Below are 14,253 nucleotides of genomic sequence, written 5' to 3'. Positions count from 1 at the left end.
AGATCACAGAATCCCAGACTGGCAGGGGTTGGAAGGGACCTCTGGAGATCATCTAGTCCAACCCTCTGCCAGAGCAGGGCCACCCAGAGCAGGTCGCACAGGAACGTGTCCAGGCAGGTTTGAATGTCTCCAGAGAAGGAGACTCCACCACCTCTCTGGGCAGCCTCTGCCAGGGCTCTGCCACCCTCACAGGAAAGAAGATTTTCCTTATGTTGAGATGGAATTTCCCATGGTCCAGCTTGGGTCTGTTGCCTCTTGTCCTGTCACCAGGCACCACTGAGAAGGGTCTGGCCCCATCTTCTCCAGCTGAACAAAACCAGGTCCCTCAGCCTTTCCTCAGCAGAGAGATGCTCCAGCCCCTTGATCATCTCCATAGCCTCCGCTAGAAGGGGGCTACAAAGATAAGATGAGCATATCTCCTTTCAAATCTTAAGTAAACCATAGCAACCTTTGCTTACATCTAGAAGGTTCTGCTGACAAATCCCCACCATCCGTTCCCAGACCCTGCCCAGTCTGCCAGGCCTCAGACTTATGCCAGTGCCTGGTGAGATCCTGCCACCGGAGCCCTGAATACACTGGCATCCGCACAAGCTCAATACCCAGTTCAAGAGGATAATATCATTGTGTATATAATCCTCCTTTAGGAATTATCAGACTTTGAAACTACAGTGGAAAGGCTGAGAGCGTATCCATGTATGATCCCACTTGACATTTACTTTGATTTTACTGCAAATAGTTTTGAATAACAGAAAACACCAGGAATTTCTTCTTACTCCATGGAGTGTTTCAACACAGCATCTTTTCTTTGCTTCCCGGGGTTTTTTTCTCTCCATTTTAAGTATCAATCAAGTGTGTATTTATGATACTCTGCAGGCTGAAATCAGCCAGCAGCAGAAACAGATATAAGCAGTGTGAAAGGTTAGAGGCAAACAACAGCATTTCCAAACCTGCTCCGTTCGTGTGCTCACACGAATGCTGAAAACGATGAAAAGCTTAAAGAAGATTACTCACTACTGAAAGATGGAATAAGTAATTCATTCCTTATCCAACACTCTCCACTTGCTGTGAACAGTTTGATTGGTTTTACATACCAATCTCAGGATAAATGATGCATCCCAAACAGCACCAGCCAGAGCACAGCATTGCCAGGCAAAGCGGTCAAGGTTTCCCTACGGCAGCTCCCGCAGCACTAATAATGGACCCTCGTGCTGCCATGCTCTTATGGAGAAACATCTGCAGGGCTGAGTCCTCTCAACTCTGCCCACTGGGGACAGGAGGTGTCCATGCTCCTCAGGGGAACAAGGGGAAGTGCACACACCAGAGCCATTTCCTAAAATAGGAAAGTTCCTACAAGCTCCTCCACAGGATGACCCAGCGATCCAAAGCCAACAGGAGAAAGTGGGTATTTGGAGCAGTTTCCCCACACCTGGCATTCAGGCACCATCCCCACAAACCCAGCCCGGGGGGGAAGAAGCCTCCTCAGTCAGATGGCACGGAAGCCCAGGGCAGATCAGACACCCAGCCTGGCCCCTGAGTCATGCAGGGACGGGTGGCAACCCAGGAGATCTCCTTGCTTGCCTTGGCTATGGCCACTGTCCTCCCTCCCTCAAGCTCTTCTTCTCTCCCCTATAATCAGGACATCCCAAACACCTTTGCATGGAGGGAGGAAGAAGTGGCTGACAAGCAAATACCTCATCTGCCTAAAAAAATGAACTCTCTAAGCCAGTTGTCAACATTTCCACATTTGAATCATCAGTCTATGGCTCTTTCGACAGCAGATGCAGTTTGGTGGCATCCCAGGCTGGGTCAGCAACAAGTTTTGGCTGAGATCCTCAAGAAAGATGGTTTCCTCCCACCTCCCTGTATCCCAGAAGGAACAAACTCACTGTTTTTATGGTATCAAAAACATAGCTCTGCTCTGTGCAGTGCTTTCAGAACCATCTGGAAGTACCACCAGGGTTAGATCAGACAACACATGGTCCACATGTTGCCTTTCAAAGATAACAGATGATGGCCCAGTGAGGGTGGGAGAAAAAGCACTGCAGGAAGGATGAGCTAGAGGAGAGCCCCAAGACAGCATCTCCCCCTGCGACATTACTGACAGCTGGGAAACGCCAGGTACGAGGCTTACCAGCTGTGGGTTGGTGCCATTAGACAGAATATCCAATAAATCTGCAGAAGAAATGAAGTAAAATCTGGGAAAGGCCAACCTCTTCATGTCGAAATACTCAGTCAAAGCCTTCTCACACAGAGACAACCTGGGGAGACAAAGCAGATATAAAGGGGAAATACCCCCGTGTGTTCCACGCTCCGGGAAATGCCAGCCACGAGCTGAGCCTGAGCCTGCTCCTCCACAGCATCTCCCAGAGAGATCAACAAAGCACGTACGAACTCACAGATCCCTCTCTGCTTCCACACAGCCCAAGAGTCAGAGAAGTCTCATAAAAAAAGCAGAAACACAGGTGGAAGAAGAGGCCAGAAAGGGTTTGGAGTCTGACCAACTGCTTCAGACAAGCTCTGAACTGCCACAGGTGACTTCACACCAGGATGAAAGTTCCCATAACTGCTTTTATTGTAATAAGCCACATTTTAAAGTCTGATTCAAACCTACTCAGCTTTTTGTGTTTGTGAAGACTGAAAGGAAACTTGTTTGCTCCCATCTAAAGTGAATCTGTCAGTGTTTACCTGCTAAACTGCTGCTGAGCTTACACAGTTCATAAATAACACACAGCTAGTCCTCTGTGAGGAACACGGCCCTTATCTGATCAAAAAAGAAAATAAAATCTTCATTTTAAACGGATAGTTATTACTGTCACAACAGCTATCACATTAACTTTGAAGCGTGTTCCAGGTGGACTGGCTCATACGTTCCCTGACAAGTGTATCCATTTCAGGACGCTGAGGTTTTTCCCAGGGAAAGACCCCGTGTCAAGGGCACGCGCACAGAGATAATTTCGGAAATTAAAGAACACGGGCTCAGCTCTGCTGCAGGTGTCCCTGCTCGGACTGCTAAACAGGTATTTAACTCACAGTATCTGGAGTGGCAGTGAGGCCATGTGTCCTTAAAACCAGCTGGATGCCCAGCTCTGTAGGTGTGCAGGTCACTACCTAGGATGAGAGTTTGCACGTACACAAAGCCAGGCTCCACTCTGGGGGCTCCGGGATGATGGATCACAAACTAAAAAGACTTGAAAAAGATCTGAAATGCTGCAAATGCAAAGAATGCCCAGCCAAGGAAGAAAGCCTCAGAGCACAGGTTAAACAAACTTCTCAGAGTCCCTGGCAAAATCCTGGGACTGAAGTTCTACCTACCTACTCTGAATGTCCTCCAGTTGTTGGGACAGACCTGGTTTATTGGTGGCTTCAACCACATTGGGAGTTTTGTGAGCTTCATAGGCCAGTTCTTTAAAATCCACATCAATCCCCTCAAAGCGTTTGGAGTCCTAAAAAGCAATAAAAAGAACACATCCACAGTAAAACACTCACTTGGTGCTAAAAGATCCCATCCTCTGGGTGCTGGCTTTGGGCTGAGCGGAGAGACTCTGCAGAGAGCCTTCTCTCCAGTGCCCAGAGGGACCTTGCCACCATTTCAGAAGGGCTCTTCCACCCACACGCCTGGAAGAAGTTCCAGTCAGGCACTTGCCTTCCTGTCACTGTATCCCAAAGGGACTGTGGATAAAGTGATCCCCACAGAAACCAATGCCTTGGACTGACCATTTCATGGGACTGAATTCCCCTTTCAATATCCTCTTAACTCTTCTCTGTCCAGATGAAATACCAGTTTCCCCGGCCACATGGGGAAAGGCTGCTGACCTCATGTGAGTCCACTCTTCACCACGTGCTACAGAGTGGGAGTCCCAGTGCCCATCCCTGAAACAGGGACGATGACACCAGCAGAGGAGAGCCCTTCCTTGCCCGGAGTGAGGCCATGGAACCCCCAGGCTGGCAGCAGAGGAGCATGCTCACAATTATACTCTGCACCTAATTTCAGGGACCCTGAATTTCTGAGGTTAACAGTGAAGAATAAATAAAGCAATACTCAAAATGTCTCTGCTCATCCCTTCTTCCCAAGCCGGGCCCCCCAGGTGAGCCAGGACACTGAATAAAAGTGCTCCAGGCTTCCTGGTAACACCTCCCCATTAACCCCTGTTCGGTCCCAGTAGCAGGACTCGGGCTGGAAGTTGAGCCCTGCCTACACAGGGGCTCCCAACGTGCACCCCGTGCCCTGCCTGCACACCCCCCTAAGCCCTGCCTACACATGGGCTCCCAACGTGCACCCCCCACCCTGCCTGCACCCCCTCCCCCATTAACCCCTGTTCGGTCCCAGTAGCAGGACTCGGGCTGGAAGTTGAGCCCTGCCTACACAGGGGCTCCCAACGTGCACCCCGTGCCCTGCCTGCACACCCCCCTAAGCCCTGCCTACACATGGGCTCCCAACGTGCACCCCCCACCCTGCCTGCACATCCCCCCTAAGCCCTGCCTGCATCCCGAGGTGGGGGAGAGGCTGCTGATCCCTGCCATCTCAGACGGGCACCGAGATGCAGGCAGCTGCCCAGTAGCTGTAGATTTAAACCGTGATGGGATTTCACAGGTGCCATCAGAGAAGCTGTCAGATGGGCACAGGGTACAGCCCTCGGGGCACTGGGTATCAGCACCACCTATTGCCCAGGGAGCAAGCTGTTCCCAGTGCTCTCCAGAGCAGAGGACCAGTCCAAGCAGCCCGGAGGGAAGGGATGGAGACACGGTTGTGCATTGTCCCAGTGTCACTGGGCTGTGCACAACCCCCTTGGGTTGTTGTCCCCCGACAGCGCTGTCAGTGACACTGGACGTGGATGGGGATGGCGGTGATGCAGCCAACTGCAGTTCACACCTGAGCTCCTCAGCCTGGCTGAGAGGTTCAGCAGGGCCAGGAACCAACTTGGAAGATTTTTGTAATAATCAAGGGAATCGGGAATAGGACTGAAAGCTGCAGACACCCCCAAGGAGGTCACTGATGACATCTGGGTTCCATTTTCTGAAGCAGGAGGGAGAACAGCTGCTGCCCCTGCACCACGCTGAAGGCAGGGAAGGGGATGCTGCCCAAGCTGCCCGGCCCAGCTCTGCTCTGATTGTTTGCAATGTCTGAGCAACTCTCCTGGTGCCAGCCCCTCCGAGGCAGGGGGGAACACGCTGCAGCACTGCAGGAAGGCAGCAGCCTCGCGCTCGCTCTCCAGGACCCCTGTATTTGCCAAGCAGCGGTGGAGGGAAGAGCTCAAGCACAACCTACAGCACAGGAACATCCCGGGGCAGCTCTAGGGAAACTCCTACAGCTCTAAGGGAGCCTCCAAAAAAGCAATAGAGCAGAAGAGCCCCACTTCAGGGAACTTGGCATTATAGATAAGCCTGTTTTCTACAATGGAGGCTCTGCTTCAACACTTTCCAACCAGGAAAAAAAGGATTTGGGGTTTCCTACCTTAGGAAGCTGTGCCCGTATATCTTCTGAGCCTATGAATATGCTCTCCAGGTGAGACCATGTACGCTGCACTTCGAACCAGAGAGAAATGACGGAGTCTGCGGTGGAGAGCTTCCTCTGCCATGAGGACACCTCCTCCAAGAAGAAAGCAATATATTTGGAAGTCATTAAATTCTGCAGTTGCACCTGGTTGTCTTCTAAAGTTTCAATGAGTTCCTCATCTGACTTCAGCAAAGGGACATTTGTCTGGGGGTGAGGCTCATACTGAAACTCCATGGTGCTCCACGTCATTTTTAGCTCCTTCAGGACTTTCTCCATACTCATTTCTCGCACTGCTTTGTCCACAATGCCACGAACCTCATCCTCAAAGTTATGCAGGTTGAGCTTTAGGAGATCAGCCAGCGTGGTGTCCGAGTCCATCACAAACCTCACACCCGTCACCTGCATCAGTTGATTCCAGTGTCTTTCCCTAATGGCAGGATTCTGAAGTTCTGCCACAGCTTTCAGGGCCGTCAGCATGTTCTTCACCTTGCTGTCCAGACCCATGAAAGCATCCCATGCCCTCATTTCCTTATCCAAATTCCAAATCTCCCTTGCAAACTTTTTACACTCCAGATCCATGTTTTCCACATTAATATCCACCCATTTGGTGGTCTGCCAGTCATCAAGGCTGATGTTCACGCGGGAGATCATGTCCCAGAGCTCTTTGAGAAGACACAGCTCCTTTCTGCACTGCTTCAGTTGTTTATAATCTGGCACCATGACTTCAAACAGACCAGCTGATTCATAAATCGAGGTCATGGCTGACTCCATTTGTTTAATCTCAATGTGCTTTGCATCCAGCAGCTGATAAGGCTTTTTGGTGTCAAACCTAGAAAGAAATGTTTATTCTTCGTAAGTAATATTGTAACAACTTCTAAAGAAAACACAAAACAAATAGTGTCTCTGAGAGACAAAGCAGAGCTGAAATGTCTTCGTACACGGTGAGGGTACAGCCACACGGCGCTACCGACACAGAGCGAGGTTGTGCCCTCAGCATCCAAACTCCATCCCCTGCTCCCCCCGGACAGTGCTCCCAGGGACAAACCCCCAGGCACAACAGACCCCACACCCTCAGGAGGCAGGAAATGTGTGCAAGGGCTCCAGCGTACGTCCTCGGGACACTCGGAATGATCCCATAAAGCTTTTTTCCCTTGGGGCTTCTCTGAGGGAATGATTTGCCCACACCTGAACGGCGCTTCTTTCCGAAACCGCTCTCTGAATCTCTGCTGCTCAACATCAAAGGCCGCCAGGCTCTTGCGCAGAGCTGTCATTTCGTTGGCTTGCAGAGGAGCCACATGCTGTTTCACAGCTATTGCCAGCTTCTTTATATTGTTCCATTTCTCTGGCAGCTCCTGCAAGAAAAACGTAAGTGCTGGTAGGCAGAACTCGCTATGGGACAGAAGATGCATCTGAGCTGTTTATGGACAATCACAGAACAGGAAAAGCAACAGATCCCGTGTCTAAAACTATACAGAAGTTTTGTTGTGATGCAAAGGCTAAACACACCATTTGAGATAAAACTTATCGGTTATTCACAATTTTGAAGCCTAATGACGACTAAGACTGTGTACCTGACTGCTCTGATTGTAAAAACACGTCCAATAACTTGAGAAGAAGGGTCCCAGGATGGTTCACTGCTCGAGACAGAACCAGTATCCCAACATCAAGCCCCGTGGGAGCCAGAGCTGCAGGGAGCGGCTGAGGGCAGGATGGGCCGTGGACACAGGCTCATCAGATCCTCCAGCTTCCCACAGCTAATTACGAAACAGCCTGGGAAATCTCCTGCCAGCTCTTAGAGCAGAAGACGACGATATACCAGAAGGACTTCTGGAGTGCTCTCTGGGACAGATCCCTCCAGCCTTTGCATACAATATTAGTACTAAATAAGACCGGTTTCTTTCTCTGGTCTGCATCCAAGCTGGAAGCGCGCAGTGCTGCCGCTGATCCACCCCGAGTACCCAGGATTTCCTTCACAAAGGGATTTTATTTCTTCTCACCAGGCCTCTCAGGCCCAGACAATGACATCAGCCAAGGGCTCTGCTGTTCTCCAGTCCTAGTGCTTGGCTCTCAGAGAGCCCACTTTCCCACGTACTGTGCAAGCCTCCAGAAAAGGCTTTGGGTGTCTTTTCATCCCAGTTCACATAGTTGAGGAGATTGATGGAGACCCACCAACACTATGGAAAGAAGGGAAACAACCTGGAGGCAGCTCTGAGGCAGCAGAGATGGCCAGAGCGGGGCCAGTCCCTCCTGAGGGGTCACTTTCTGGCACTTTATATTCCAGTATCAACAGCAATCACTGTCCATGACCACAGCAGGGCACACGTGGAGCTGCTTCCTTGTCCTTCTCACACAAACTACCAGCTCCAGCCCATCCATCTCCATGGACACGGAGGGAGCGGTACCTAGGGAAACTTATTTCTGGTTTTTCCACCGTGTAACAGGAGTGAATTAATCATTCAACTATGTGTTCCTGTCACTTGGCAGAAAGACCAAAACTGGCTTGTTATCTCCTGCATCTGAATGGCTGCCCCGCATCCCTCATTTCCCCTATCAGAAGAATAAATCAGTTGTTAAAATGTACTTGCACAAACAGGCACCAAACAAGCAGCTCTTGGGCAGAGGGATTAGCAGAGCTGGGTTCTCCACAGCAGCACGTTTTATGCTGGACTGAAGCTATTGCAGCAGCCAGAGCATCCAGGTAACGCCCCTCCGCTGGTTTTCAGGGAGCCTGCAGAAACTCAGGCATCTTTAGGACCCTTTGCAATTGCAGACCTGTGACCTGACCCCCTCGGATCACAGCAGCATGAGCAGAAGGCAGGTGGCTGCCAACCCCCCTCAGCTCCCAGCCCGGAGCCTTAGCACAGGAAGGACTTGGACCCATTGGAGGGGGGCCAGAGGAGACCATGGAGATATTGGGAGGGCTGGAGCCCCTCTGCTGAGAGGACAGGCTGAGAGAGTTGGGGGGGTTCAGCCTGGAGAAGAGAAGGCTCCGAGGAGACCTCAGAGCCCCTTCCAGTCCCTAAAGGGGCTCCAGGAGAGATGGGGAGGGACTCTGGATCAGGGAGGGGAGCCATAGGATGAGGGGGAAGGGTTTGACACTGAAAGAGGGGAGATTGAGCTGAGATGTGCGGAAGAAAGTCTTCGCTGTGAGGGTGGTGAGAGCCTGGCCCAGCTTGCCCAGAGAAGCTGTGGCTGCCCCATCCCTGGAGGGGTTCAAGGCCAGGTTGGAGGGGGCTTGGAGCAACGTGGTCTGGTGGGAGGTGTCCCTGCCCAGGGCAGAGGGTGGCACTGGATGGTCCTTAAGTTCCCTTCCAACCCAAACCATTCTGTGATTCTTTGCTGTTAACGTCTGGGCTGTTGTTGCCCATGTTTGTCCCCTGCTCCCTGGGGCTGGCTGGGCACCTCCATCTTGTGGTCTCCTTTCCAGAAATGAAAGGAATTCCCAAAGGAAATCTGATTCATAAGAGCCAGATGTGGAAAGGTGCCAAAATACTTTCATAATCTGCTCCCAGTGATGTTCTCTGGGTTGAGCAGATTTGGTGTTACAGACGCAGTGGAGGACTGAAGTCCAACGAGAAGGCAACTCCTCTGCCAACATTATCCTTCCCATCTCCACAGTTGCCAAGAACTGGCTTATTTAAAAATAATTATAATTCAACCTAATTAACAGACGTATTTGAAAATGCATTAATTTTTTTCAAGAGTAATCGCTGGGAGTTGAAGCAGGCAATTCTATGTTTTTCATACATAACAAAAGGCTTAATCTCTGCTTTAAAAGAAGAATCTCAATAAAACTCCAAAATTTAGAGCTATTAAGGCACATCCCACAATAGCAAAATACTATCCACTGAGGCCCTCTAATGACAGGGAGCTGGGTATTAAATATTCCTGCAACGCTTTTCAACTCATACTCCCTTTGACATCCACTACTCAGCAAATTGCTGTGTCCACCACGAGTTCTCACCTACCTCCAGTTGCCTGTAGACCTCCTCGGGCAGTTGCTGCTCGTACGTCCTCAGCAGCTCGATGGTTTGCTTCAGGGGCTCAAACATGGCATCGGTGACACTGTGCCTTTCCTTAACGGCCAGGAGATGACCCATAATCTCCACCAAGCCATCATAATTGCCTTTTTCAACCTTTTTGCTCAAACCTTTATTGGCAGTTTTTATGAAGTCGTCAAGGTCAGCCAAGCTACGTAACACAAAGCAGGAAAGCACAAAATGAGGGCATTTCCTATGTAAATAATGATCAGTCTCAGGCCAGGCTGCCGGGCTGGCATGGATGGGGGAAGGCCTTGCCAACACTGTCCTTAGTATGGCAACGAGCTGAGGGCATCAGAACCACAACTCAAAGGAATCCATCGATGTGGTACAGCCTCCTGCAAGGGACAGAGAAATACACTGGGACCCTAAAGGGCACCTACAGGAAAGCTGGGGAGGGACTCTTGATCAGGGAGGGGAGCCATAGGATGAGGGGAAGGGTTTAAACTGAAAGAGGGGAGATTGGGATGAGGTCTTGGGAAGAACTTGTTTGGTGTGAGGGTGGTGAGAGCCTGGCCCAGGTTGCCCAGAGAAGCTGTGGCTGCCTCATCCCTGGAGGGGTTCAAGGGCAGGTTGGAGGGGGCTTGGAGCAACCTGGTGTGGGGGGAGGTGTCCCTGCCCAGGGCAGGGGTTGGCACTGGGTGGGCTTTAAGGTCCCTTCCAATCCAAACCATTGTATGATTCTACGATTCTATGACTTCTCAGGTTGGAGGAAAGGTACCTGAGAAGGAATATAGTGGAGATCTGTGATCTCAGGATTGGTCAGGGATACTGAGTTTGAAAGGACAGTTTTCACCTCGTGTCTTCCAATAGAAGAATCAAGATCCTCAAATGAACCTGGCAGATGCAAAGCTACAAGAAACAGGGATTCCTCTTCACACATTGCCTCATTTCCCAGGGTAACTCCCTGCCACAGGAGGACGCAGATGATAAAATTCACAATGGTTCAGAAAAGCAACCAAACACTTGGTGGGAGGAATAAAAAAATCCATCCAGGTCTTCAAATACAAAGGCATGAGCCTTGTCTCTCAGACCCTGAGCTATAAATCATCAGAGACAAGGAGAGAATTTGGGGTAAGTTTCCCCACCTGCTTACCCTGTTCAGAACTTCACCAGCTCCTGGGAACTGTCGGCAGAGACATGATGGGCTCCTGCATCTCTAGTCCTTTCTAGCATGGCCACTCTCTGCTTCTCAAAACACTTATTTTTAAGTGCCCACTTAAATTCTGGGGACACTGCTGGGCCAAAATGTATCCTAAAATACTTCACCAAATAAGGATTAACCTGCTGAGTCAGGCACTCTTCATAAGATGCCCTCAATGCCTGTTCTAAGCTACAAAAAAACCTCTTTGCACAGAAATTATCTAACAGAATTATGGTGCTGAAAAGAACACAAAAGATCATCTCATCCCCCACCCGCAGCAGCCTTCACACTAGATACGCCTGTAAGTACTTCTCTGCAAGCACCCAAGCCCTGTGACATCCTGCAGTTGGAACTATTCAGATAAATCACCTGCTGCATCACCCTGCACAGACCTGGCCACTGAGCAGCTATTCAGAGCAGGGAATACATGTTAATTCAAAACTTACATCCCAAACTCCTTCTTTATGTAACCTTGAAACCTGCTCCCCATGACTGCTCACGCCAGGCAACCACAATTACTTTTTCTTTTTTTTTTTTTTTTTTCTAAACACGGAGTGCACTCAAAAGAGCAATGCATTTAGAAGTAGAGCGAGTATCTCATGGCATTAATGCAGCTTTACTGATGGCTAATATCAAATTCAACACAGTAAGCACTGAGCCTTAGCAGAGATGAGATTAGTTGGATCAGGAGGAACAGACAATCAGACGTCCCACTTAACGCCCCACAGCAAGGCCCAGGAGCACCGACGTGTGGGGTGTCGATGGTACCACGTCCATACGACGACTCCCATGGGACACGCTCGGCCATACCAGTTCCCAGCAGGGCCCAGGGGAGGGAAAACGCAGGGGTTGTGATGGAGCTGGGAGCCATGGGGACCCCTTCTCTTGCTCCTGTATTAGCTCATCAGTTATCAGTGTGAAAGAACTCCAAGACAAGAGAAACCCCCTTTGGTCCCGGGCAGAGGAGGCAGGACCAGCTCTCACCTGTGCGTGACATGGTCCATGAGATGCTGCTTGAACACCAGGCTCCACCTTTTAATCACGTTCAGCAAGGACGCCTTGAAAGGGCGAGCATCGACTTTCATCCAGCTCTGGAAGATGCTGATGGGCTCGATGCGATTCACCTCCTCGTAGATCTTCTCATAGGAGTCGATCTGCTCTTTGAACTGCTGCAGCGTGGGAGGCGTCTCGGGGACCCCGTCCTCCCCGTGGGCCTCAATTTCTGCAGCAGTGAGGATGTGGCCGTAGAGGAGGAACTGGCGGCAGAACTCCTTTCTGTCGTCCCCGTAGAGGTAGGAGTAGTGGTCGAAGGCGCTGCGGTAATCGCAGCAGGCCATCAGCACGGCCTGCACGCGCCCCAGCAGGTCATGGCGCATGTCGGCCAGATCCGCCATGTCCTCCATGTCAGCCTAGGAGAGCAGAGGAGAGCGCCGTGACGCAGGAGCAATGCGGTTCCTCCTCACTGCCACACGGCAGGATGGAGCTCCACAGCCACCCACCTGGTAGTGGGGGAAGCCGTTGTGCTCAGCCAGCCTGGGCACCAACGATGAGATCCGGTAGATGTCATTGAGAAGACTTTCCATCATGTCATAGAAGCCATCGTTTGCACCAGGGTCCAAAGAAGGACGAAATATCAAATCTGGGATCACCAAGTCCAGCTGCACCTCAAACAGCGGGGGGAGCCCTGCCTTGGGATCTGGTAGGGAAGAACGGAGATGCCAGGATCTTTTTCAAGGGCAGAAAAGTGATCTTGAGCCACCAACATCCCACCACAAGATGCACACGTGCCCCAGACAGACACCAGACAGGTGTGATCACACACACACACACTCGCTGGGTGCAGTGACATTGTGTCTGCACACAACACAGAGGTGATGCTGGCAAACTAGCTGATGTTCTGGTACCCACAGGAGATACGGGAGAACAGATGAGACACAAATGATTTAAAAAGCAGAAAAAATGCAGAGGAGGAAAGCCTTAAAGGGACCAGGCTCTTCAGCTAATCAAAAGGGAGTCTGAGAGCTGAACAATTACAGCACATAAGTACTTGCAGAGGAGAAAAACAACAGGAACCAAGAGGCTCTTTAATTTAGTGGAGAAAGGCATGAAAAAAACCCAGCAACCAGAAACTGAAGCCAAATACCAATGTGAAATTATGTGCATGTTTTTAACAAGATAGTGAATGCGATTCTCCAACTCAGTGTGCCCCCACACCCAGGATGGCAGCACTCCTGGAGACGTTCTGTACCTGGACACAGGTTGTTCTCAGCAGTGAGTGATCCTCCAGAGCAGCCTGAGCTGAGAGGTCTGATTTAGTGACGCCTGAACCCATCCCATCTCTTCACTGGACTAATGCTCAGGGACTGAGATTTTTCTTTCATGCCTTTCAACAGCAGAACCGGCTCTTGAGACTCTCCACAACTGAAAGACTGTGTCACCTCAATGCTTTGACCATGGGAGATGGCTGATACCCAAGCACAGACTTGGGATGACATCTCAATTTTGGACATCTGTCCATTAATTCCTGCAAATAGTGCAGAGTCATCTCCATCCCTCCCCCTGAGCACTGCTTTGCTCCAAGGACTGGGGGTCAGAGTGTCTGGAGGCTCCCCCAGCTCCCCAGCAGTGTGGACAGTGCAAGAGGAAGAGCAGAACGCCAGGATGAAGAGAGCGACTCGGGCATGAGGGAGAGCACAAAGCAGAAACCTCCCTCTGGTGAGCCTGACGCAGCCGTCATGGCCAGGGGAGAGGAACCCACAGTCACCTGTGTTTTCCAGGAGGTACTTGAGTGAGCTCTCGATGGCAGTGAAGAGTCCATCCAGGACTATCTCATCCACATAATCCACGTACGCCTTCCAGACGTCAGATGTTGGGTCTGCAAACAAGAGGTTCTGGTTTTCCTGGAAGAAAAAGAAGATGCCTTCAAATAAAGCAGGGCTGAGTCTGTCCAGTTCTGGGCTCCCCAGTTCAAGAGAGACAGGGAACTACTGGAGAGAGTCCAGTGTAGGGCAATAGAGATGATGGAGGGATTGGAGCATCTTCCTTACAAGGAGAGGTTCAAGGAGCTGGGACTCTTTAGCCTGGAGAAGGGAAGGCTGAGGGGAGACCTTATCTACGTTTACAAGGATCTAAAGGGTGGGTTGAAGGATGTTGGAGCCAGAATCTTTTCAGTGGTTCCCAGTGACAGGACAAGGGGCAATGGGCTCAAGCTGGAACATGGGAAGTTCCATTCAAATATGAGAAAAAACTTCTTTGGGGTGAGGGTGGCAGAGCCCTGGCAGAGGCTGCCCAGGGAGGGTGTGGAGTCCCCTTCTCTGGAGACTTTCGAGCCCCGCCTGGATGCTCCTGAGTGATGTGCTCTGGGCAGCCCTGCTTTGGCAGGGAGTTGGACTGGATGGGCTCTAGAGGTCCCTTCCAACTCTGACAATTCCGTGATTCCGTACCTGACCCTCCCTGTGCTTCTCTCAGCAGCCTCAAGACTCTCCTGCCCTCAGGAAGATTTCACAGAATCCTAGAATCATAGAATCATCTGGGTTGGAAGGGACCTTCAAGATCATCTAGTCCAACCATCAACC

The 14,253-nt window shown here is 50.8% G+C and overlaps 1 protein-coding gene across 1 annotated transcript in view; it reads right to left on the bottom strand.

Moving 5' to 3' along the window:
- Positions 1-14,253, bottom strand: part of DNAH9 (dynein, axonemal, heavy chain 9) — a 257,020-nt gene that overhangs the window by 214,219 nt on the left and 28,548 nt on the right. Inside the window, exons 15-22 of the mRNA XM_014962673.1 lie at positions 13,443-13,578; positions 12,178-12,374; positions 11,663-12,087; positions 9,463-9,685; positions 6,680-6,846; positions 5,453-6,323; positions 3,313-3,443; positions 2,132-2,258 (exon numbers count right to left, since the gene is read on the bottom strand). Coding sequence (XP_014818159.1) covers positions 2,132-2,258; positions 3,313-3,443; positions 5,453-6,323; positions 6,680-6,846; positions 9,463-9,685; positions 11,663-12,087; positions 12,178-12,374; positions 13,443-13,578 — 2,277 coding nt within the window. The remainder of the gene's footprint in view (positions 1-2,131; positions 2,259-3,312; positions 3,444-5,452; positions 6,324-6,679; positions 6,847-9,462; positions 9,686-11,662; positions 12,088-12,177; positions 12,375-13,442; positions 13,579-14,253) is intronic.

Source organism: Calidris pugnax, unplaced genomic scaffold, assembly GCF_001431845.1.
Source record: "Calidris pugnax isolate Ruff unplaced genomic scaffold, ASM143184v1 scaffold470, whole genome shotgun sequence".
Classification (NCBI taxonomy): Eukaryota; Metazoa; Chordata; class Aves; order Charadriiformes; family Scolopacidae; genus Calidris; species Calidris pugnax.
The sequence above is the reverse complement of the archived record's forward strand: the minus strand, read 5'-3'. Positions and strand labels throughout refer to the sequence as shown.